This window comes from Syngnathus typhle, linkage group LG2 (genome assembly GCF_033458585.1).
Source record: "Syngnathus typhle isolate RoL2023-S1 ecotype Sweden linkage group LG2, RoL_Styp_1.0, whole genome shotgun sequence".
NCBI classification, from domain to species: Eukaryota; Metazoa; Chordata; class Actinopteri; order Syngnathiformes; family Syngnathidae; genus Syngnathus; species Syngnathus typhle.
The window spans coordinates 18,980,722-19,005,256 of NC_083739.1; the positions used below are offsets into that span (position 1 = coordinate 18,980,722).

Sequence of the window (24,535 nt, forward strand, 5' to 3'; positions counted from 1 at the left end):
AACTTTAAGGAGCAATATCTTAGAATAAGATCGATGGAAAGAAGGATGACTCTCAATTAGACTGGGTAAACCTGATGGTAGGGCTAATGCCATAATGAATCATCCATGGCGCTCTCCAACCTTTGTTGATCAATGAGATTTGTGTTAATCCAAAACACAGGCATGAGCTGAATCCCTAATAGGCGATTTAGTGTGTGTAGATTAACAACAATGCAAAAGAAATAAACATGACAAGATACAGAGTGCAGGGGATCCAAGAATCAACACTATTATGGCTGCCATATGTGTACCGTATTAAACAGGGGCAGTCACATTTTACCAGCATTATTCTTGTCTTTATGTGTAAATGTGCGTGATTTGTGTGTGATGTGTGTCATTTGAGATATATTGGTCTTTGATTACAAAACAACAATTAGACAATTGTTTGATGTACTCTGCACAAGGAAGCTTGCGATCATATGCAAGTGTGAAGCCCATTTGTCATATCTGAAAATAACAAAAAGTGGAAATCAGCCTTATAAAATAATGTACAAATGCTTCGTTATTGTACATCCAGTAAGTATTATATTCACATCTGTACATTATTTTTATTTCTGACAACGCTCGCTTATACTCCACCACATAATGATAATAATAATTATTATTATAATAATAATAATAATTATAATAATAATAATTATAATAATAATTATTATTATTATTATTATTATTATCATACCTTTTACTAAAGAACACTTGTCTACAGTTTTGCATGTCCAGTTTGACTTGTACAATTTTGGCAGGTATCCTCGGCAGCAGTAATAATCTGTTTTCTCAGTGCATCCAAATTCAGTCTACCATTGGACAGCAAAAAAAAAAAAAAAAAAAAAAAAGGTTTTTCTTTATGTTTCACTTTTTCACAATGGACAGGGTCTGTGAACACTGTTAACAACTCCACAAGTATTTCCGTCCCTTCTTTACCACCTTTGGGAACACATCCACAAAGTGTTAACATGTTTTCATTTCAGAGCAAAGCGTGTTACACTGTCAGCATAGTTAACGCTCAAACACAAACTACATGGAAACACATGCTCACAGTTGGCGTGCTAGATTTGGGACATCATGTTGGGCACCTTTTCCCTCTTAGAGAATGATGGAACCTCACCTGAGCTCAGGATCATTGATGTGGATGGTGACTGTCTGAGGCGAGTTGAAAGGGTTTTTAAGAACAAATTCCATGTACTCGGCAGAGCCCAGGCTGGCGAAAAGTTGATGCGGGGTTGTGATAGCATGGCAAAGCATGTTGCTGATGCCCTCTGCCTTGCTGATGTCATCAAAGAAGATGCTCGAAGAACGTTGTATGGTCAAAGGAATGTCTTTAGTCCCATCCTAAGACCAAACAATATTTTTAAAAAGCTGAACAAAATACAAAACAAAAATTATTACTCTACACTGTACATCAGCATTACATGTCAATTTCTTATCTAAGTATCAAATGATGAGACCACATTTATTGTTTGAAAACAATAAACTAAACAAAAAAAAAGCCTATGGGTAGTCTCAATTTTTCACAACACTGTTTGGATCAACTGCTCATAGTTAGAACCTTACAAGCAGTATATGTTTTAGTGTAGAGAAATTGTGAAATAATAGAGGAATGAGTTACATATGTAAATAATATAATAAAACTATCTACATTGCTGTGCTAAATCTGAAATGAATACTAACTTTTTCTATAATCCTTTGTTCACTGCCAAAAGGTTATCAAGAAATTAACCTAATATTCAATTGTAGTTGCCTTCTCAATTAAATCTGTAAATAAAATAAAGTGTCTTCTCAAATAGAACCAATGGTTATAATAATTTAGGGAATCATTTCAGGGACATCTCAGAGTACTACAGTAGGTTAAAACCTGAATACAGTAAAACAGCAAAGCTTAACGTATAACTGGATAAATCAGCGCAAAAGAAAATAGATGTTTCATGAAAATGTGACGTACAAGACCAAAATGTTTGGTTAAACAATTACCGTAATTTTCGGACTATAAGTCGCTCCGGAGTACAAGTCGCATCAGCCATAAAATGCCCAAAAAAGTGAAGAAAAACATATAGTATAAGTCGCTCCGGAGTATAAGTCGCATTTTGAGGGACAATTTATTCGACAAAATCCAACACCAAGAACAGTCATGAACGAGCAACAACAGGGTAAACGATAGGTATGCTAACGTCACATAAACACAAACTAAGAGCTGAGAACGGCCCTGATGTAAAATTCAGAGTTATTCAAAAAACTATTACATAAATAACACATTAATAAAACCATCTGTGTCACTCCAATTCATTAAATCCATCAACAATGCGTGCGAGCCGCTGACGGCTCTTGCACTTCAAAATATTCCACAGGCCCATATAACGATATATAAATTAGGTATCAAATAACTATTATATAAGCAATTGTATTATCAAACCATCTGTGAACTCTAAATCATTAAATCCATCGATCAAATTCCTCGTCCTTTGTCAACAACGCCGCGCGTGCGCCCTGACGTCAGCCTCGTCGTTATTCCACAGATCTACTATATAACTATATTGTAGCGTTAACAAAGTTTAAGGAAAGACGTGGGTTTGGTAAACGGCACTTTATTTAACAACACAAACTTCCAGGCGTGTGGCGGCGTGGACTTCCAGCCACGGAAGTGGAAGAGAGCTCCATAGAATAGGACCGGGCGTGCGTAAAAGCCATGACCGATCCCCATCCACCGTCACCGGACAGCCACCCAGCTGAGCACCGGCCCCAGACTTCCATCCACGGAGGTGAAATTGAGCTCCATAGAATAGGACCGGGCGTGCGTAAAAGCCATAATAGTCTGTCACTCCAAATCCTTAAATCCTTCGTCCGCCGTGTCACTTAGAAACAAAGCCGCTAAGGATGCCGGTAGTACGTGGGGTCATTCGTCATCTTCGTCTTCCCGTGATCAATCTTTGTCCTTTATGTAAACAACCGCCGTGCCACGCCGCGTCGCGCTGCGTCGCGCTGCGTCGCGCTGCGTCGCGCTGCTGACGTCACTTGAAATTCAAATTACAGTAATCCCTTGCTACATCGCGGTTCGTTTATTGCAGTTTCCCTTTTTTTTTTTTAAATCTTTGAAAAAACCACACAAGTCGCTCCTTATTATAAATCGTCCCCCCCCCCCACCCAAACTATGAAAAACTTATAGTCCAAAAATTACGGTACTAAACATGGAAAAACATTTCAAAGCTGTTTTGAATCTCAATCGTATTTGTAAGGCATGGAAAATGTGCTGAGGCTGTTAATATTTGACAGGAAATTGGCTGTAAGGGCTGTGTGAAATAAAAACACTGGTCGTACCGCAGGAAGTGTAATGTACAAAACGTGTGAGTGAGACACAATACTGGCAAAATGACATTTAGCATGTGCACCCGCGAGTGAAAGAACAAGTTGTACCTACAGGGAGAGGAACAATTAAAACCTACTTGTACTGTTCAGTCACTAAACCACGGGTGCCTGAAGGGCGCGCCACCGTGACAATAGTAAAAATGGCAGGCTCCCTGGCAGATGCACCACATCGCTATGAAACCTCCCGTGTGAGTGTGTTTCTAAGCCAGAAGGAAAGCTGACACTTTCTCAACTGTCTATTTAAGTGACAATAAACTATTTATAGGCTTTCAATATAAGATAGTGAGCTCCAACTGACATTAGGCACACTCCAGAAATGCAGTTTGACCTTACATGAGTCATTTTATAAGCATCCTTCTTGCCCTCCTTCTGGTGCACGGCGGCCATACACTGCAGCTTGCGATGGCCACTCTCAAGCTTGCTCTTTTCCCAAGAAAAGCTGGTGCTGTTGTTGATCCCACCTCTGTACGCTGGCCCATGCTCCTCTTGTACCTGCAGTCTTTGGGCCTGTGCGGTGTTCTTCACTGCGAAGAAGAAACCATATGCAGGCATGAAATGTATTTATTCACTGAACAGAATAAATTGTAATCGCTTTGTTGTCACCGCCATATGTTCGAAACTCTCGCCAAATGTCCAGGGGAGACAGGCGCAAACAAATTATAAAGTATTTTTGGAGCACAAAACCAACAGCTTGTGCACGTACATGAGTGGAGTCAAACAACTGGCACCACGACAAGTGGGCCAGAGTCCTACCCGTGGCGCGACATACACACACTCCTTATCTCCAATCCAAGCCCTTCCCCCAACATCCCACCAAGCCATGCATCCACTGCAAGAGGAAGTGACTAATTATTGGCATTTGGCATTTGTCACCAAATAATCCATTATGATTCGGACTGGATCATGCAAATCATCCATGTTGCTGTAAAAGCTCTGACAAGAAAATTTCCCTAATCCTGCACTTTGCACAACACTCCAGCATGGCCAAGGTTGAAACAGGGGACTACTTAAATCATTGCCTCTTTGCATTGCGTATTTTTAAAGTCAGTACACAGAAAATGTGTAAAGCTATAAAAGTTAACTTTGGGCTTAGCCAAAATATGGCAGCTCACGCAACAGCTAGTCATATTTAAATTAGGTTCAAATCCATCAATTTTCTTCTGCTTATCCTACTCAGCGTTGTGGTAAAGCTGCATTCTATCCCACCTGACTGTGTGGTGTCCAGAAATGTATATGAAAGAGACAGAGCACGAGGGTTGAGTGGCCATGAGACAATAGGATGTAATACAATACACAGCCATGGGGAACAAAGAAATAGAAGAAATGAACCCACCCTTGTGTCTTCAGTTTCCTGTTAATTTTTAGATATCTAGTACAACTAAAAGTACCGTAATTTTCGGACTATAAGTTGCTCCGGAGTATAAGTCGCATCAGCCATAAAATGCCCAAAAAAGTGAAAAAACATATATAAGTCGCTCCGGAGTATAAGTCGCATTTTGGGGGGCAATTTATTCGACAAAATCAAACACCAAGAACAGTCATGAATGAGCAACAACAGGCTAAACGATAGGTATGCTAACGTGACATAAACACAAACTAAGAGCTGAGAACGGCCCTGACGTAAAATTCAGAGTTATTCAAAAAACTATTACATAAATAACACGTTAATAAAAACATCTGTGTCACTCCAATTCATTAAATCCATCAATCGTACTTTGTCAACAATGCGTGCGCGCCGCTGACGGCTTGCACTTCAAAATATTCCACAGGCCCATATAACGATATATAAATTATATATCAAATAACTATTATATAAGCAATAATGTTATCAAACCATCTGTGCACTCTAAATCATTAAATCCATCGATCAAATTCCTCGTCCTTTGTCAACAACGCCGCGCGTGCGCCCTGACGTCAGCCTCGTCGTTATTCCACAGATCTACTATATAACTATATTGTAGCCTTAACAAAGTTCAAGGAAAGACGTGGGTTTGGTAAAAGGCTCTTTATTTAACAAAACAAACTTCCAGGCGTGTGGCGGCGTGGACTTCCAGCCACGGAACTGGAAGAGAGCGCCATAGAATAGGACCAGGCGTGCTTTTTTTGTTTTTGAAACAAATTAAAAAAACACATATAAGTCGGTCCTTATTATAAGTCGACCCACCCCCCCCCACCCAAACTATGAAAAAAACCTCGATTTATAGTCCGACAATTACGGTACATCAGTTTGGACCAATATACGTTGAAACTGACAAGTAGTGAGAAACTAATGAGTAACCTGCAATGTTTATTTTTTGTTTTCATGAAAACAACAAAGTGATCATTATTATATATAGCGAAAATATTATGATTGCTTTTTTGAAATGTTATTACATACTAGAGATGCACCGATCCGATATCTGGATCGGATATCGGCCCCGATATCAACAAAATAGATGGATCGGGTATCGGAAAATACAGCCGATCTGTGAGCCGATACTTTCCTTAATCTATTGGGACGCGGGGTACGTCATACGTCAGCAGCACGTGTGCCGCATGCCACGAGAGTTTTCTAAACAAATGCAAACATGGAGCGAACGTTCGCTTCTCTTCCCCGGGTTGCTAAGCGGACGTCAAACCATGCGCGTTCGCTTCTCTTCGGGTTGCTAATGTGACGTCAAAGGCTGCGCGTTCGCTTCTCTCCCGAATGGGGGGGCGGGGGGCGGTGGGCGGAGGCTAATCGGATGTCAAACGCTGCGTGTTCGCTTCTCTTCCGGGGGGGTGTTAATGTTATATGTTTTCAGAATTTGCTGCGGGCCAATAAAAACTGGACCGTTAGTTTGGACACCCCTAATTTAGAGCAAAGAACTGTGTAGTCTGCCTGATGCCATTGCCTTTGGTCTTTTCTGTTCCACATGTAGAGTTATGTAGCTTGTTAAGTCAACCATAATATCGGATCGGTATCGGGTATCGACCGATACGCAAAGCCACGGCATCGGTATCGGTATCGGAACTGAAAAAGTTGGATCGGTGCATCTCTATTACATACATTATTGAACTGTTATACATCAAGGTATCTAATCAATTTTTCTATAATTTTCTTTCAAATACGTATATGGAGACCTTGCATTTGAAACTCTTTTCACCCCTTTCATTAATTCCTCAGCAAAATAATGTGTGCATCTTAAGAGAAACATTTTGTAAACTGCATTATTTAGTAGTAATCCATATTTGTGGCCGTTAGGCTTTGGCTGAGGTTTCAGCCTCACTAAAGTGCCTTTCAAGTTTATATGCAAGTGTCATTCATTTTAGACATTCCAGTGCACACTTGGCATCATCACACGCTATACCCTTGACTAGCCATTGCTTGTTTAAGTGAGGGGAAAAAGTGGTTTCTGTTTGTGTGTGTGTTTGCTTGGACTCAGCATACCCACACACACAGCACACACACACAATACACACACATACACAGACATACGCAGCAAGCTTGTGGCTCGCCACCAGAGATGCTTCTGCAGGCTCAATTAGGCTGGAAATTGAGTGGGTCAATGGTGCAGCCAACAGCCACAATGTGAAATTGAGCTAGTTGGCTTGATCAAGGCGGTCAGCAGCCCGACAGTGAAAGACATTGACTGCTAATTGCTGAGATAGAAACACATGAAGGCACTTTGATATATTTGATAAATATGAAAAAGTAAAACAGACATGTTAGGACAAACAGAGTGTCGGCTGCGGTTGCTTACTTACCGTTAAGTTGGAGAATATTCCTGGTAGAGAGGCTACCCCCTGCAAAGCCACCAGTGACCTCATGAGGGATGATGATGTGAGAATGAGACTGTAAGCGGTCTGTTGTCCTTCTACTCAGATTTGCTTGGGAGCCTTCAAGGGAGAAAGAAGTTGGATTTTCAAAGCCGTGTCGTTTTATACCTCAAAGAGCTACTTAATATGAGAAGGTCAAAGAGAAGCTTAAATGGACTTTTATTTCACTGTAAAGGGCAAATGTTCAGATAGTTATCATTGAGCAATGACCCCAAACTTTCAAACACAATCAGCCTGGATGACTGAGGGCATGCAATATTAAATCAAACGTGTCTTCTAAAACTCTAGAAAATAGGGTCAATTGTTATACCTTTTGAGGAGCAATCAATGGATTTTTTTCTTAAACTACATTTCATTGCATTGTTGCTCAACACCGGGCTGAAATGAGTGAAACACACGCACACACACACACATCTATTTTCTACTAACAGTAGAAAAAAATGTGAACAGAATCTTAATAAATTTGCTGCATGATTTGCAAGCTCATCTGTGTAAACAGACAAGCCGAAAAAGCTACGTACATGTAATGTTTCTCCCGATTAAGAAATTATGTTCCCCCAAGGATCAAAATATTAAATGCAGCACGACAAAACATTAAATGCAGCCCGACAACAACATACAAGACAGCAGACAAGTAAAAATGCGAAAACACTGTGTGGCTACTTGACTTGACATGGAATCACTTTTTACTCAGTTAGTGACGCAAAGGCAGAGACAAAATGGTTATTTGACTTTGTCGAAACGTAGTAGTCAAGCAAAGAAAAGGTTCAAATTTGATTGACAACTGATGTGTTTTTTTTATGTGTAAACATTTTTTGGCATCATCTTTTTTTATGGAAGCCCTTTCTTTCCTTTTAGTCAAAGTGAACACACTGATGGAACAATCTTGGCTTCCAACACCCGAGGCTCGATCAATACCATGGTCACAAGTCTGGCAGGGTTACAGTAATTGGCATCTTTGACTGACAAGAGGATTCGAAATGGAGACAGCTGATAACATGATGACTGTCATTCTGATTGATGGTTAATGTTCTCTGGGTGAATAATCAGTGTCGTTTCCACAGTAGAGCAAAGCCAAAATGTTGGGGGTTGCATCATCAGAGAATCTTTCAATTTCAAATTTCAGCGTCAGACATCATATGTCCTTCAGCTCTATGACTGATCCTGATGACTTTTTTAAGGCATATAAATATAAATTTGGAGTCTGAGAGGGAACAGTAAATTGACCGACTTGTTCATCATGTACCATCACAAAACCTTTACCCCAGATAAGTTCATGTGGGGTAAGAGGAATCATTTATGAACTGAACTTAAACATACAGTAACACACCTTATTTAAATATGAGTTCCAGGACTACTATCACAAGAGAAACATTTCAAATCCTATCCTAAACTGTGTTTATTCACTGAGATATCTACCAGCAGGTCTTTCTAGTGGTTTCCAGCAGGCTTTGCTTCAATAGTGTGTAAGGAGAAACAGGACAAATGGAGCCTGCTTCACCATGACAACAAGCCTGCTCACAGCGCCCTGAGCATTCCGCTTGAACTCGAACAAAAGAAGACATAAAGATGGCAGTGACAACGGCGATGCGGATCAAGTCAAGTCAATCCATTCTGAACCGCTTATAAATCAAGTTTATTTAGCCCTTAATCACAGATATGTCTCAAAGGGCCCACAATTGACCAATATTCTCTGATCATAACTGCCAGCAGGGCAAGGAAAAACGGCTTCACATGCCCACAATTGACCAATATTCTCTTATCATAACTACCAGCAGGGCAAGGAAAAATAAACAACAACAAAACGATCACGGAAAAATGACAAATCTTGAGTAGAGACCACAGATGGAAGGATCCCCCTTCCAGGGTGACCAGGCTGCAATGGAGGCCAAGTAGGCAACATTTAACACATTTCTGGAAGAATGCTTCCAGAAGTAAATGAAGGTGTGGATTACTTTGAATGAAAGAAAAAAAGTAGTTTGTAACTGAAATATATCTTTTGTGACACCAGTATCAACATTTTTCTCACACACCCAGGCCAACATATGGAGCTGCCAAAAGGTCTAATCATGTTTAAGGCCCTGTTAAATCTAGTGTACTTGTACAGAATGCCTTGATCAAATTCTAAAATTTCAATTGTCAACACACACCCAAGGAGCTGCTTAGTTGATAGAGAACATGTTTCATATTTTTTTACAATAAAGTTCGGTATACCACTGAGGACGCTTCCTTATGAAATACAGTGACCGCATCAGTTATGCTGCTTTACCACCTGAAACACGCAGCTAAGTGAGCACGGGAGGTGTTAGTATCAAAAGCACTCTTCACATGCTTTCCATGCAGACTCCAACAAAAAACTGATAATGGGCAACATCTAAATGAATAATAGGAGCCTGGGGTTGCCATGAACACAGACAGCAGTTCTGCAGATTAATGGTCGAGGTGTCTGCCGTCTCAAAGCGTCGCCTTCATCATCCATCAGCCTTTACCACCACCCCACTCTGCGCAATGTAATTGTTTGAGTTCTATTTCCCCAAATACTGTTGTGAGGACATTACTTCTGCATAAACATCTCCAATCTATAATAAAACCATCAAGACAGACGCCTCAATGATTTATTATAGGCCTTTCAGTTAATTTCTTTTGTGTATAGGATTGTTTTGGAGATGGATAGAATCATGCAAGAAAGCTTGCTACGATGCAATGTGAAGAACGTCAAGTACTATTTGTTCACAATAAAACAAATGGCTTAATAATGAACTCAATTAAAATCCTCTGATTTAATCTGTTAAGCATTCTAATTAACCATCTATCACCATATGAGATTTAATAGTCCTAACAAATAATGCCTATTCAAATACTCATCTAATTGACATGGAAGTCTACATCTGGGTCACACGATTTCTAAATTTCCCATTAAATTATGGATTATACTTTACATTGAACTATAATGGCAATAACATTGTGACCTTTTTGGAAACTTGGAAATCTTTGCAAATTGATTTTAGCTCCTTTGTATCATGTAAAGGTCTTAATTTTCGAGTCAAAAGGCACTGTATCTCAATACTTCCTGAACTCCAATGACCAATTTGTGAGAGTTTTAATTTCATTATGAGGCATCTTTGGGTGTTACAGAAAAAATACAACAATACACGAATGAGTCAGATAGTGAAAAACAAACCACAAAAAGATGAGTTTTTCGTGTGTGTTAGTGAACAAAAAGAGGCTTTACAATTTCTGTTACGCATTGAGATGTATTGTTGATAGCTATCTTACTGAATAAATTATTCTTTAGCCTTGATATTGTTATATTTTAGTTGCCAAAATATTGCAACATTATATCTCAGTTACTCTGCTATTATCACCCCTAAATAATATTATTTGTGCTGCAGAGAAAACACCTGAGTAAAGCTGTTCCTCATTTATGGGAAATGTGAACTGGAAAAAAAATAGCTGTTCCTCATTTATGGGAAATGTGAACTGGAAAAAAAATAGCAGGGGGCTGAACTCTTATCACATTTATTGATAATTTGGCACTGTTGCATGACAATAATCACATTGGGCGATACCCCCTGGCCCACTCCACTTTGCTCTGCTGGCAGTTCTTGAGGTTGAGGCCACAACAAACCAGCAATTTACTGGCCCAAGAACAAATAGGAGCAAGCATCGAGGGACTTTCAAAGTAGTTTGAAATAATCAAATTTTCCTGCCTCCTGATTCCAGGCCACTGATCTTTCCGAATAAGCAGATTCTCCCTGTCACCTCAGAGCTAAAAGCAAGGTTGATAGAGCGAGGCCTTTGAAGGAAAGAAACAGCTTTTAATAAGTAAGACATACTGTACTGTATGATCACCCCTTGGGGAAGTCCCGCAGACCAACTAATTGTTAGGTAAATTCCACATATAATTTGTTTCACTTAGAGCACCTTTCAGCAAGAGTTTCAGTGCTCTCTTTAGCTACAGCACTCACTCTGGGGCTTATCAGACTGCTGCAGATATGTGAAGGTTGAAGAAAGTCGCCTTGTCTACTGTGGAGAGACAGATATATATATATATATAAACTTTCTGTTTGCTTGTGTGCATGAGAGCATACGCATGCCGGTCTATTGGCAGAGCAAGAGAAAGGCTATAGATGCAGTAGTTCGAAGCAAGTAAACAGATTTAACAGGAGAGGGCTCTTCGTTCCAGTGGCACGCATTTGCTGAGCAATTTGAAGTCACAGGTTCAAATCTCAATTTTGGACTTTCTGCACATGTTTTTTCTGAGGGTACTCTGCCCCTTCCACCATTCCGTTTATTGAAAGATTAAATCCTCCAGTAAATGATTTGTACAGTATATACCCTGTGCTTGGCAACCATTCTTTCTTGTACCACACCTCTTGTCAAGAATTAACTGGGAAGGGCTGCAGCAATTAAATGAGAGGTTTCATTCTCTTAAATCTATTGTAAGTCTGTCTGTTAAAAAGTTGGTGTTTTGGTACAAAAAGTTCCTTCAAAATAAAAGCTTAACTGGTATTCAAGTATCTATCGATGTCGAAACAAAATGCAAAACTACAGAAATGGGCCTCAGTTTTTCAGAAGTTTTGATGGCAGCATATTTGGCGCGACTTTATGGGCTAGGTGTGCATAAATTACTTTGTAACAGAAAAAAACCCCCGATGTTAATCTTTTTGAATACTCTGATGGCATCTGACATGCTGATAGCCTGTGTCAGTCGATGATATACAGTTGTTCGTAAAATGCAACTTTGCCTAGGACTTGGCTATACAGTGCTAAATGTAGAAGACTGTCTGCCTTGATTTATTGTCCCAAGCGAACATCATTGATGATTACGATCTAGACATGAAGCACTTGCAAAGTGGCCATCGAGGCTGAGGTGAAACATCGCTTTAATGTATCACCTAGGTTACCACCAATTTACTTGCATGGCTTCATCAGATAAAGACAATAAAGCAAAATCGATTTCCTCTTGGTTGACCAGTCAATCAGTTTCATTGGAGAACTGAAAACTTTACATTTATTTTACATTTACATTTCATTTCTTTTTTGTCCTTGAATCTTCACTAAGGGTGGCTTAATAGAATAATGAATAAGGCTGTCACCATATACATTGGCACTAATTTAATGACTTGTCAATCCCAACCTAACTTTACGGTAATAGGAAAAGACATCAATTGGTGGTCTGCTGTTTCTCATTTAAAATAACAGGCTTAGGCAAACTTGTTCAATTAAAAATATCTGATAAATATAATAAGACACGTTTCATAGAATGTATGATTGAAACGCATTGAAGCAGGACTGCTGTAACAAGGCCCATCATGATGTTAGAGGACATAATTGAATCTATATTTTATACCTCTCACTAATGAGACTTGATTAGGTAGAAGTGAACAATCGAGTGAAATCCAAGAGAAAAACTGTATTAAAACTGCCTTTGCAAAGACAACATTGTACATCTCAAATTCACATTGATATTTACAATTAAAAGGTGTAATGTAAATTCAATGTATTATTTACATCTGTATTTGATGTGATTTTGATTCCGAATGTTTGAAACTGAAATATTTCTCACCTATCAATATAAATAAAGCTTAAAAAAGTATTCATAATGGATGTTTAACAAAATTCTAGCAATAGATTTGTTTGTTTGTTTGTTTGTTTCGAACATTAAACGAAATACAAGAAAAAAAGTAAAAAATACAGAAAAAGATAACTCCATAGTACAATAGAACATAAAAAAAAGAAAACAAAGATATTGCATTATAATTTTCCCTTTATCGTAAATTCATTTGTTCAAAAGGGAGTAGAAGGAAGCCTAAGCTTATCTGACTCTACCCCCTGTAACTACATAGATAAGTATATGCGTCTGCTAAAATGATTGGAAAAAGCTTTTCCTCCATTATGTGGCACACAAATCATTTTAGTTGTACTTGCTACTGTCACCGTCATATGCGTCAGGCTTGAAATAAACAGTACACCAATGTTCACATCAACTTAAGTTGTAGCTGTGCCTTCCCTATGAATGCTACAAAAATATAATCCACATTTATATTTTTATATACCACATTTCTTGCTACCCCTCAGTCTCTTCTCAGTTAAGATGTGTCACCTTAAGTAAATTTTCGTTCGCTTCCATTGTTGTTGTTTGTGCCAATGTGTTTCCCTCATGACTACAGTACACAAGCATGCGGACAGGTATTGCGTCGTTCAAAAGCAACATTCGCTTGGCCTGCATGCATTTTTGTAAATACAGCCAGGGTGGATTTACAAGTATTTGAATTGCAAGAATCCAAGGATACGACAGAAAAATCACGAGGCGAAGCGTCTCACATGATACCAGTGTTCTATTGCAGAATATTTCCATCCGCCAGCCTCATCACACAAGGTGCCCCATGCTCTGCTACACCTGTCTGTCTATATGTCTGCGTGGACGCATGAGCGCTCGCCTCCTCGGCATGTGTGAGCGGTTTGATTTCCACCCTGTCCAATCTCAGTCAAAGCCTTCACCCGGCACATCCATCTCAATCCATGTGCAACTTTTCGCCTTTTTGCCCACTAATGAATGCCCTTCATATCCTTCAACAAGCCACCCATTAAGAGTTGTTGAGTCTGATGAAAAGACACCTCGCTTCCTCCTCCCAGATGTGTTGTCGAGGAGGTGAGGGGCGGAAAAAAAATGTGAGAACTAGCAAGAAGAGAATGTGAGGAAATGAGCTAACATGGATAAGAAAACAAAGAAAAGTTCTTGTGAGCCCGCCTCCCTTTCCAAATTGATTCCCACTGTCCGCCAAGCTGTCTAATGGATAACCGAGCGTTGATTGGAATTTACATGCAGACACAATCCACCCGCTCCCTCGCCGCCACTTCTATCCAATAAGCCGTTGCACTCTCAACCTGCTTTGAGTGATAAGCACAATGAGAAAGTGCTGGCATATTTAGAACTTAGAATGGCACTCTGCACTGTTTCTAAGGCTGGGTACAATGATGCGTTGTTTATGCAAGGGAGTATGTTTCAGCAGTTGATGCATGGCAAAAAAAAAGATACTGGCAGCAGCCATTGCTCTGTACAAGCCCAAAGTGAATGAGTACAAAAGAAGGGAAGAAATAGGGAGCTCCCTAGCTAGCTGAAGTGGAACTATCACATCAAAATATTTCTCCATAGCAGAGTGTTAGCTTTGCAGCCTTCTAGACTTTAAAAAACATCAATCTTCAGGATTCCCCTGCCATTTTCCAACCATAGTAAAGTAAACATGACTTCACGGGAAGGGACATTGGCTGAATACCGTAAGTGGTTTGTAAATATTTTAGGGGAAAGAGGAAGATGATGGATCAAAACTACTCTATGAAAAGTACTCTACACTGAAAAATATTCACATAAACTTGCATAAAAGCAACAAACACAAAAAAATCATAACTTTTTTCAATAGTAATAAAGCGCATATTTTACACACGCACGCACGCACGCACGCACGCACACACACACACACACACACGCACACACACACACACACACAGACAAACTGTCAGCATTAGAAACAACGGATAACAGCACAAAGTAACAGAAGCGTCTGCTGAAATTTGCTCAACTTTCAACATGGTGTTTTTCATCATGATGAGGGTGCGTACGTGAGCAGCAGATCTTAATGTCGATAATCCTCATGTGTCAGTCGGCTTTGATTAAAACCAAAAAAACAATTAACACACAACATGGAATTCATCAAAACATTCCCAAACGTGATTTTGCTGCATAAAAAGCAAGATGGTAGGATAGATGAACGTGTAATGCTCCTACAATCTGAAAAAAACACACCATTCTTTTATCTGCAGGGCCTAATGCTTGGGAAAGAAGTCGTGTCTTGTACTCTAAACTTTACAGAATCACTGGCCCAATTATTATTTTGGTGGTTATTATAATTGGTGTGTGTTTGTCAGAGTATATTTCATGCTTTAAATGTTCCAAAATACTTGCCGCCAATGTTTCCAGTGCGAACATGCAGCCGACCTCTGACGATGGTGGAGGGGTTGTAAGAGGCGTCGCCTGTCTGCAAGGTTTCCTCTCCGACATAGTCGGTAGTCAGGACCTCCAGCTCATGGAGTGCTTGCACGGCCATTTTGCCGTGCCGCAACATGTACTGGGGATGCAGAGGCAGAAAGGGACGTTTAAAAACTATTTTGTTAGGATAAGTAGTTCTGATAATGGATAGATGAATGTATATTTACACTACCGTTCAAACGTTTGAGGTCACTCAGACAATTTAGTGTTTTCCATGAAAACATTATTTCACAAGGGTTTTTAAGGTTTTTCTAATCATCCATTAGCCTTCTAACACAATTAGCAAACACAATGTGGATGCTGAAAATAGACCTATGTGGAGATTGCATTGAAAACCTGACGTTTGCAGCAAGAATAGTCATTTACCACATTAACAATGCATGTATTCCTGATTAGTTTAATCCTAATTGAAAAAAATAGTGCTTTTATTTGAAAAATAAAGACATTTCTAAGTGACCCCAAACAAAGTCTTTCTTCTACTTCTTTATAATAAAACAATATGGGCCTAAGATATGATGGAATTAAAATGCATCTGTGCTCATCTGGTACTATGAGAGAGAAAACTAATGTGTTACAAAAAATGTGTTAGGTTTACATGAGAAAAAAAAATCATACAAAAGCTGTGTAGTATATTGTAGTTAAAGATTTGTTTTATTGTTAGGGAAAGGCAGAAATCATAAGTAATGTGGAGGTTTTTTTTACGGAGGATATGGTGTGCTTTATGCACTGAGACATGCTTCTCTATGGATGCACTGCAATGCCATAACGGGTTGTGAAAACAAATAGCAATCTACCGTAATTTTCGGACTGTAAGTCGCTCCATAGTATAAGTCGCACCAGCCATAAAATGCCCAAACATGTGAAAAAAAAACATATATAAGTCGCTCCGGAGTATAAGTCGCATTTTGGGGAGCAGTTTATTCGACAAAATCCAACACCAAGAACAGACATGAATGAGCAACAACAGGCTAAACGATACGGTATGCTAACGTGACAAACACAAACGAGGAGCTGAGAACAGGCCTGACATAACATTCAGTTATTTAAAAAAAACTATTACATAAATAACACGTTTATAAAACCATTAAATCCATCGATCAAATTTCTCGTCCTTTATGTCATCCTGGTGACAGAGGACATGTCCAGAGGATATGGCGCTTTAAAGTGTTGATTACTTTATTTGATTTTTTCTCTCTATTTTTCATGTTTTGAATATGTTCAAGATAAAGATATCAAAGCATGTGATGTGACCAACTATACTAAAAATAACACGTGAAGCTGTCAACTATACTTGTAAGTAAGTGATGTGTTAATGATCAAGTAAGAATTTGTGAAAAAAAACATACATAAGTCCCTCCTGAGTATAAGTCGCCCCCCCACCCAAACTATGAAAAAGAAACGCGACTTATAGTCCAAAAGTCACGGTATTATAAATTATGCTCTATCACTGGTGGTTAAAATGTCACATGAAATGGAATGAGAATTCTTTCTGTAAGAGCCATAATATTGTATTGGTTTTGCTCACAAATGGAGTGTATTACCTTGAGCTCAATAGCTGTTGAACCTATGAGCAGCAATGACTCACTGTCCCAAATGTCAACATGCATGGTGTGAAGGGCCAGGTAGCGCAGGAACCAATGCTTCTCTCCTGGCTTTAGAAAACTGTCATCAACTCTGAACTGTACCTGCAGCCCAGGTGAATCTGCACAAAGATAGAGAAGGTGGCAATGCAGCCAAATAACACATTGCAACTACCAGGAAAAAACAGACTAGTTAAAAGTAGCATGATCGACACTGAATAATGTACCATGAAAGACAGACATGAAAATGAATCGTTATACCTTATGAAAGGTGACATTAAACTACAGTTACTCACTCCATCACAACTTACTGTTAGTACTCCCACTTTATTGTTTAATCAATTGTGTTTTTGTTTGTTGTTTTGGTATTTTTACACGAGCATACTCAGACCTAGCCCCAGACCTCAGACTTTAGGATGGAACATAAAATGCATGGGGGGCCCAATTACTAATAATACCCTACAGACAGTCCTTACTCAGCTCCATATATTTGATGCTAGCATACTCGGTTGGCTCAGCAGTCAATAGTCTTGATAAAGTTTAAATCTGTTTGAGGCATGTGGGATGGCTAAAACTATATTCAAAAACATTTCTATATTCTGAAATACTGGACGGCTGGAATATTTTTTGTCTGTCAAGAAGTATGTTTTGAGTATGATGACCACAAGAATGTTCAAACACGGTAAAATCATTTACCGTCCATCTGCCCAAACACCCAGGAAGTCTTCACTTGGATCATTAATTCACCCAGCATGCCATGAGCTTGTAACAATGAAAGAGCAAGAGAAGAGCCAAGAGGAAGATGGACAACACTCTGTGGGTGTTTGCGTTCAGAAGCAGGCAAGGACTGAGATATCTGCCCCGAGGGGCATATATGTGTGTGCGTGTGGGTTGGGAGACTTGGAGCGACACCCAACAGAGTGACAAGTCACTCTGCAACACTACTACACAACCAGGATAGACTGTCTGATGTGTGCACAGCAGGCCAACCAGCCTGAAAGTCATGCAGGGCAACAATGAAGTGTGCGTTTCCGTGTGTGTGTGTGTGTGTGTGTGTGTGTGTGTGTGTGTGTCTCTATGGTCATTATTGTTTGGCTGTGTAACTGCAGGTCTCAGGAAAGATACCTCTCGTGGACAAATGGCAAAACTGCATCATACAATGAACTATCAAACAGCATTTACTGGTGCGTGAGAAAGTCAACATATAATCGGCATTTAATTGGCAAACCTCCAATCGATTATGATTATTTTGTAAAAAAAAATAAAAAAAAAAGGCTCTTTTCTTTTCTTGGAAAAAAAACCCAGCAGAACGATTCATCAAAAGTTATGTTTGCACCAAACATTTTGGATTTATAGCCAAAAGATGGCAACTTGATTTCTCTTCACCATAACAAAATCCCCCAAACAAATGTTTGGAAATTGTGTTATCAAAAGAACACACCAGTAATCAATGAAAACTACGATGAAACAATGGCTGATGGCTGTCAGCGGAGTAATGATTAGGTCATCTGCATCAACAGCACATTTAAACCAACGGTGCCAGGAGTCAAGTCAAAGGCAGCTAAAATTGGAGCCAAGAATGGAAGTCACAGGGTGTAATATAAAATGATGTAATTTTGTTGCATTACATTCAAACTTGCATTGTGCTTACTTGCTGCACTAACAGGACTTCTTTTTTTTTGCCAGCTTTCTCGACAGACTGCCACACTTGGACTCAGGTTTTGGTATTTATCTCTGTTTGTGGGCTCACATAAACTATAAAATTCTGGTGAAGATCAATATTGCAGAGGAATAGGCTACCAGGTGGTACATGTTATTCCAAATATATTTATCATTATGAAAGCTCCAGTCACTTCAAGAGCCCATCTGTTGCTTGCCTGTTGTGATGCATAAGATCACCACCTCCAGGGTTAAAGTAAAACAACATTGACTGCTGTTCTTAATTTTGTGATTGTTATTTCTGCATTATACTGCCCTAATCGGTACATTTTGCATAAATTTGATTTATTCCTTTTTTCCCCGGATTTCTGAAAATAAAAATGCAAAAGTCTTTTTTTTTTTTCTTTACAAAGACCAAAACAAATTGACCAATGTGTTCTGTATTCTTCACTGTTTTCACGCTCCATCGCTTTTGGTATTTATATTACAGCGGAAGCTCAAAATCCATCCACAATTGTCCATCACGGAACATTGGCTGTTGTTGTTGTCGATGTTTGGCTGGCCTACATTAATTTGATTGAATTTCCCATGGAAAATTAATTACATTTGGAATAATTTGTTCCAGAGAAGTTCCACAGCTGTGACTCAGTGGACTCAAATGACCAGCATCCACCCAACACAAAAAAATATCCAGTGAAAGTCTAATGACGTGTGATTGTATGATTATGATGACACATATGATGACAGTTATAACCTCCAAGATGAAGCATTATTGTCACCAAAAGAGCACATTTGGAGCTCAGAGGCTTCCCATGATATCTGTTTGCGTTTGACAAAGAACTCGATGTGTTGTGAATTCAAGTTGATTTCATGTCCTCTGCTTTGACATTTTCATTTAAAAACAAAAGAAAAGGATGTGACAGGAGTCATGAGAAGAATAGAACGTTAAACCCAGAAAGGCAATAAACCGACAAACTGCTAAACGGCACCCTTAACCCTTAAAAATTAAAAGGGTAGAGTTATTCAGCTTTTGCCAATGAATTGGTGTAAAGGTTTTCCGGGTGATAATACTGAACCATATATGGAAAGATCTTGGTGAAAGTACACTGGGTAATATAGTATAGCGTGCAGCCAGAAATATTGACAGTGTTAATCCAGAATGTCTTTCTGAGGATGTCTGTAGGGTAAGAGGGGGGGTAATGTTTGTGTGTTCAATATCACACTCTGTCAGTAGCAGTAATATCTCTTCCATTTCATTAGTTGCGACATGAATAGATATCAATCACTGGCCGCTTGGCTGATTGAAAGGGAAGTGGCATCGGAGAACATCGTGGAGCATCATGGAACTGGCTCGCAGTTTGTACAAAATGATTGGACAACTCCGAGCTGGATAGGGCTGACATAAATCACAATGAAGCTTGCACGCACAATATGAGTTATAGTTAATGCTGTTCACATGAGGAATGGTCCTTTGATGTTTTTTTTCCTGGTACATTTGGACCTTTTGTGCACATGCTTCCCTTTGTATTATATGATAGAGAAAGTGTTCATTTGTGTTACGTGATTTCATTTTAGTTTTTTTGTTATTTTACATTGCTTTGAATGTTAACTCCGCATGCTACAATGTTAAAAAGTGTTTCCTATTGTAATTGCAGTTGTGAAATATCAGGACTTGTGCAAATGAGAAATGCACGTTTCATTTACTCTTATATCATTCTAATAAAAATCGCCTGTGCAAAATGAAACGGGGGGCGCACAGAAGTGGTCTCACCCAGGTGGTAATTCAGTATAGAACTGCCAATTGCTACCGTTTACAAAAACATTGTGTAGGACGGCAGCCTGCATAATATTTTGATAATTTTGTTATTAGAAAGTTTGTGTATACTGTTCTGTTTTGGTTGTGGTTTTGACTTGTTTATGTTGTTTATGTTATTAATTCTTTGTTATCAACCATTTGTATGATTCTCATTCCTCATTGAAAGCAAACTACTGTGACTACTTACTCTATAACCAGTGCAGCTACAAACTAAAAACTCCAAAAGAAGGTAGCACAATTTATGAGACACGTATCAATATCTTTTCAAAACAACAGAGGATCATTACCAGAGTTGACAGAGCCGTCATTATTGATGGAGGTTAGAACACAAGGAAGCGACTCGCTTGCTTTCTGCTGCACTTTGTCACTGTTGAGCAGTCGAAGCTGCTGTGATGTGACTGGTGGAAAACGGTAGAACTGGAAGGTAAAGTAGATGTTGGCTGGCCATTCAGGACCATTCCCCACCACTGGCATCCTGATTAAAAACAAACAAAAAAACATTGCATTTAACAAAATCAAGACCGGCAACTCAGTAAATAAACTGAGATACTCTCTTCTGTACATTGTAAAGGAAGTTGTCTACATATGAATTCACCCTTTGCTGTACTAAACCTGAATATACAGTGTATTCTTCTATAACTGTACAAACATTTACCAGGAAATCATATAGTTTGTATAGTTGGGATCTATTCTACGTCACTTCAGAAATTGACTATTTTCTAGCATAATGCCTCATGGTGCCTGCACTAGCTCAACAAATATGATGTCCTAAAAATATCATTAATTAACAAACAGTGTACTGTTTCATCATTTGCTCAATTATTAGTTAAAAAATAATTATTACATCTAAATAAATTAAATTCTAGAAATAGATTGTTGTAAAATGTAAAGTCATTCATTCAACAATCTTTAAAACAACCCTTTATCCTTTTAACAGCACCCACACAAAGACACAAAGAAACATCTACCGCTAAACAAACTTGAGGTTGTTAAAAAAGAAAAGAAAAGAGCCTTTTCTGTCATTGTACACTTGAAAGATTACACTGAATTACACTGAATAATGAAATCAACTTCCGTGCACTTGTATTGGGCTGATAAGCAATCAGCAATCACCTTAATAGACAAAACATTTTTGCATGCAACACAAATGTATGCAGAGAGACAACCACATTTCCTTTCAGGTTAATATTAATACATTTTAAAATCATGAAATAAGATTCCACAGAGTGAATACAAAGATGAATAAATTGCATATGTACAATGACACTGACTGTATGGGATGGAAGGATGGATGGATGGACGGACGGACAGCCAAATGAAAGTAAAAGGGCACAGGACAGAGTGTTCGGGAGAAGGTTGGTAAAAAAACAAGAAAATATTTCAATGTAAAAATTAAATTCTTCAAAACACTATATTTATGTGTTGATTGGTCCAATCATTTTTTTTTATGATTATGCCGATGCTATATGCATTATTACTTTTTCATTCAATGTTTATTGTTACTCGTTTATAGTTGACAAATAGGTGGTCATTGGGTCTCCAATGACTATCTAGAGGGAATACGCTGACATTTTGATCCTGCTTTTAACAAATAATTGCGCTAATACTTTTTAAAAATAGTTGTGCTAATTCAATTAGCTTACTTCACAAATTTCTTTATGAACTGACAAACCAGCCACACAAAGGAAGTCATCCCTTGAATACGAGGATGCTGTACTCACTGTGTGTCATTGAAAACTACCGTACGCAAGTCTGTCCGCTGCCATTTCCCCATTAACAGTGGTTAAGGGGATAATGGGACACATACTGCTTATTTCCTTGTTAAAAGCATGTACATTTATTTGAAAACAAGGCTAACATATCCCGGGTGCTTGTGCACGAAATGTCATGGTGACATGTTGAACAACAACAAAGAACGGCCTTAATAAACTGCTGACATTGCATACACAACGAGACAAGGACACAGTAATGCGAGTGATGTGTTCAGCACGCATCTTCTACTGTCACTGAGAGGGGGCCGGCTCCGGGGCCTTTGTGACGGCTTGCTGACAGAGGGTGTGCTGACAGGAAATGTGTTTTTGCGAGAATTGTGAGCATATGTGTGCGTGCGGTGCATGAGCATGCAGCTGACATGTGAGTAGAGGATGACTGACAGAACTTAATGCCTGAGTGCGTCTGTATCTTAGACGCAGCTCAGCAAGAGGGGGGTAAAAAAAGAGAAACTCGGCCGTCGGCATTTTTTTTTTCTCGGATGCGATTGAAAAATGCAAGGATACGCATTTGTAGTGCATGGTCAGAAGTGTGAAAAAGGGAGTATTTTCTTTATTGTATTTCAAACAATAGATTCAACCCTAGCCCAAAAGAAATCTTTCTCATTATGGTGTTTTAATGATGCAAATAAACAAACTAATTGAACTAAATGACAAATATGTCATTGAGTCAGGTGTCAAAATTCACCACGTCAAATTAATTGCAACAATCCGATTATCAGATGAAGCTCTCATTCCTTTGTGACTTAGGGAAAATCATGTAACTTCTTTTAAACACAAGATGACCAAAGAAACCAAAACAAATGTGTCAGTCCAGTAGATCTTTCTCAAGAATAGACAAACTTTTAGACAATTACCTAAAACTGTGATACTGACTATAGTTTTGAGGTGACATTGACTATTTCATTGTTTGTGATTGAGTGCAACTTGGAAACACTCTCAAGCATGCCTGCAGGATCTAAGCTGCAGTTGATAATAACAACAATTACAGGACTGCCAACTTTACCTTGTAAATGCAAGAAATTGGAAGACCAAAAGATTCTCCCGCAGAGGATCCATTTCTTCACGGTGTGGATCAAAGGGCACTGGCTCTGTGGCATCCAAGACTTCTGCCACCTGCCCTCTCGAATCCGCAATGTTAGGAAAGCCAGCAGAGTAGAGGTGGGCCAGTGAACTCCTCGAACTGACTGTGGACAAGCTGTGAGGAGAAGAGTTGCATTACATTAGAACCATTCAAGGTGAGATTGAGTTTAGCAATTAAAGTAACTGTGTAAAAAATAAAATGTGTTGCTGTTAAGAATCTTGTAAACAAAATTAATCTGAGATGGAAACTGAGGGCAACAAGAAAACAAATTGCTGCAGCAAAGTTAAGACCAGGAGTTATACTGCTGAGGCACGCGTGTTCATTTCTGGCTGTACATCATCAAAACAATGATGTGTCAATGACAAATCTACCCGACTGACCAGTTAATACAAGGTCGACATTGAGTAGTGGAAAATGCCATTCCAAAGACAACTTTTCAGGCACGCCACTGGAATCCTGCATCAACATTATTTTAGAAAGCATATGTATTCCTTTTGGAAACCACTCCATTCATTTAATTTTTTTCTAATTTTTCCTGTGACGTCAGAAGGGAGCTCAAGATTGCGCGTAATTTACCGGAGCTTAACTTCAATTTACTCATTGCATTTCGTTACAATCAAGTTCAACTTCAGTCTTCACTTTCTCCAAAATGTTTTCAGGAACATTCATCAAGCACAGGGACCGTGAGAGTACTTGGAGGGAAAAGACAGAGGGCGCTGAAGTACACCCTGAGGATTTCCTCACATAATTGTCAGTTATGGCTAATCATAGCAACCACCTGTCTTGCGGCAGCCATAGTAACATTCATAACTTCTACTGTCAACAATGACACCCAACACAGCACACAGATGGCTGGCTAAAAGCACAGTGAATGCTAATGTTTCGGATAATGTTTAGGCTTATCATGAAAGCGTTGTCTGTGCCCAGTTGGTGAACAGATGATACCCAACGGTGCACCAGACTGAAGCCTTAATCAAACTAATTATGGTGACAACAATGAGGTTGGTGGATCATTTTATTTTCTCTCAGATGTGGCTTGAATTTCATATACCAGCCACTCAGTCATTCTTTTAAAAAAAAAAAAAAAAAACTATATTTATGTTCAAGGCAATTAAGGCAAAATGGTACAGGTGTTAAACGTCATTGCTGTCAAACAAATGAGTCATTCCACCCGGAAAAACTTTCTACTTCCACAAGAGGTGGCAGAGATGTTTCAGCCCACTGAACTGAAGAGCCGCATGTCTAAATCCACATTGTAGGGTCGAAAAGCTGTTTTTGCAAGTTGCTTGATTACACACTCTTTGTACTAATGCAAGATCTTGTTTCTGTGTCAGAGTGCCCATTATTTTCTGGATGTAGTCCTTTCTGTCGAAAACATTGGCA

At 39.0% G+C, this 24,535-nt stretch overlaps 1 protein-coding gene across 4 annotated transcripts in view; it reads right to left on the reverse strand.

Annotated features, from left to right (window-relative positions):
* The window catches only part of nphp4 (nephronophthisis 4), a 102,822-nt gene that overhangs the window by 15,975 nt on the left and 62,312 nt on the right, over positions 1 to 24,535 (reverse strand). For all 4 annotated transcript variants that reach the window (XR_009713789.1, XM_061273107.1, XM_061273106.1 and 1 more), the window contains 7 exons: positions 23,075 to 23,266; positions 20,587 to 20,774; positions 16,786 to 16,946; positions 15,161 to 15,323; positions 7,123 to 7,254; positions 3,730 to 3,920; positions 1,145 to 1,368 (listed from right to left, as the gene is read on the reverse strand). Coding sequence is in view for 3 of the 4 variants with exons in the window: in XM_061273107.1 (XP_061129091.1) it covers positions 1,145 to 1,368; positions 3,730 to 3,920; positions 7,123 to 7,254; positions 15,161 to 15,323; positions 16,786 to 16,946; positions 20,587 to 20,774; positions 23,075 to 23,266 (1,251 nt within the window). In the remaining variant the exon portion in view is untranslated. The remainder of the gene's footprint in view (positions 1 to 1,144; positions 1,369 to 3,729; positions 3,921 to 7,122; positions 7,255 to 15,160; positions 15,324 to 16,785; positions 16,947 to 20,586; positions 20,775 to 23,074; positions 23,267 to 24,535) is intronic.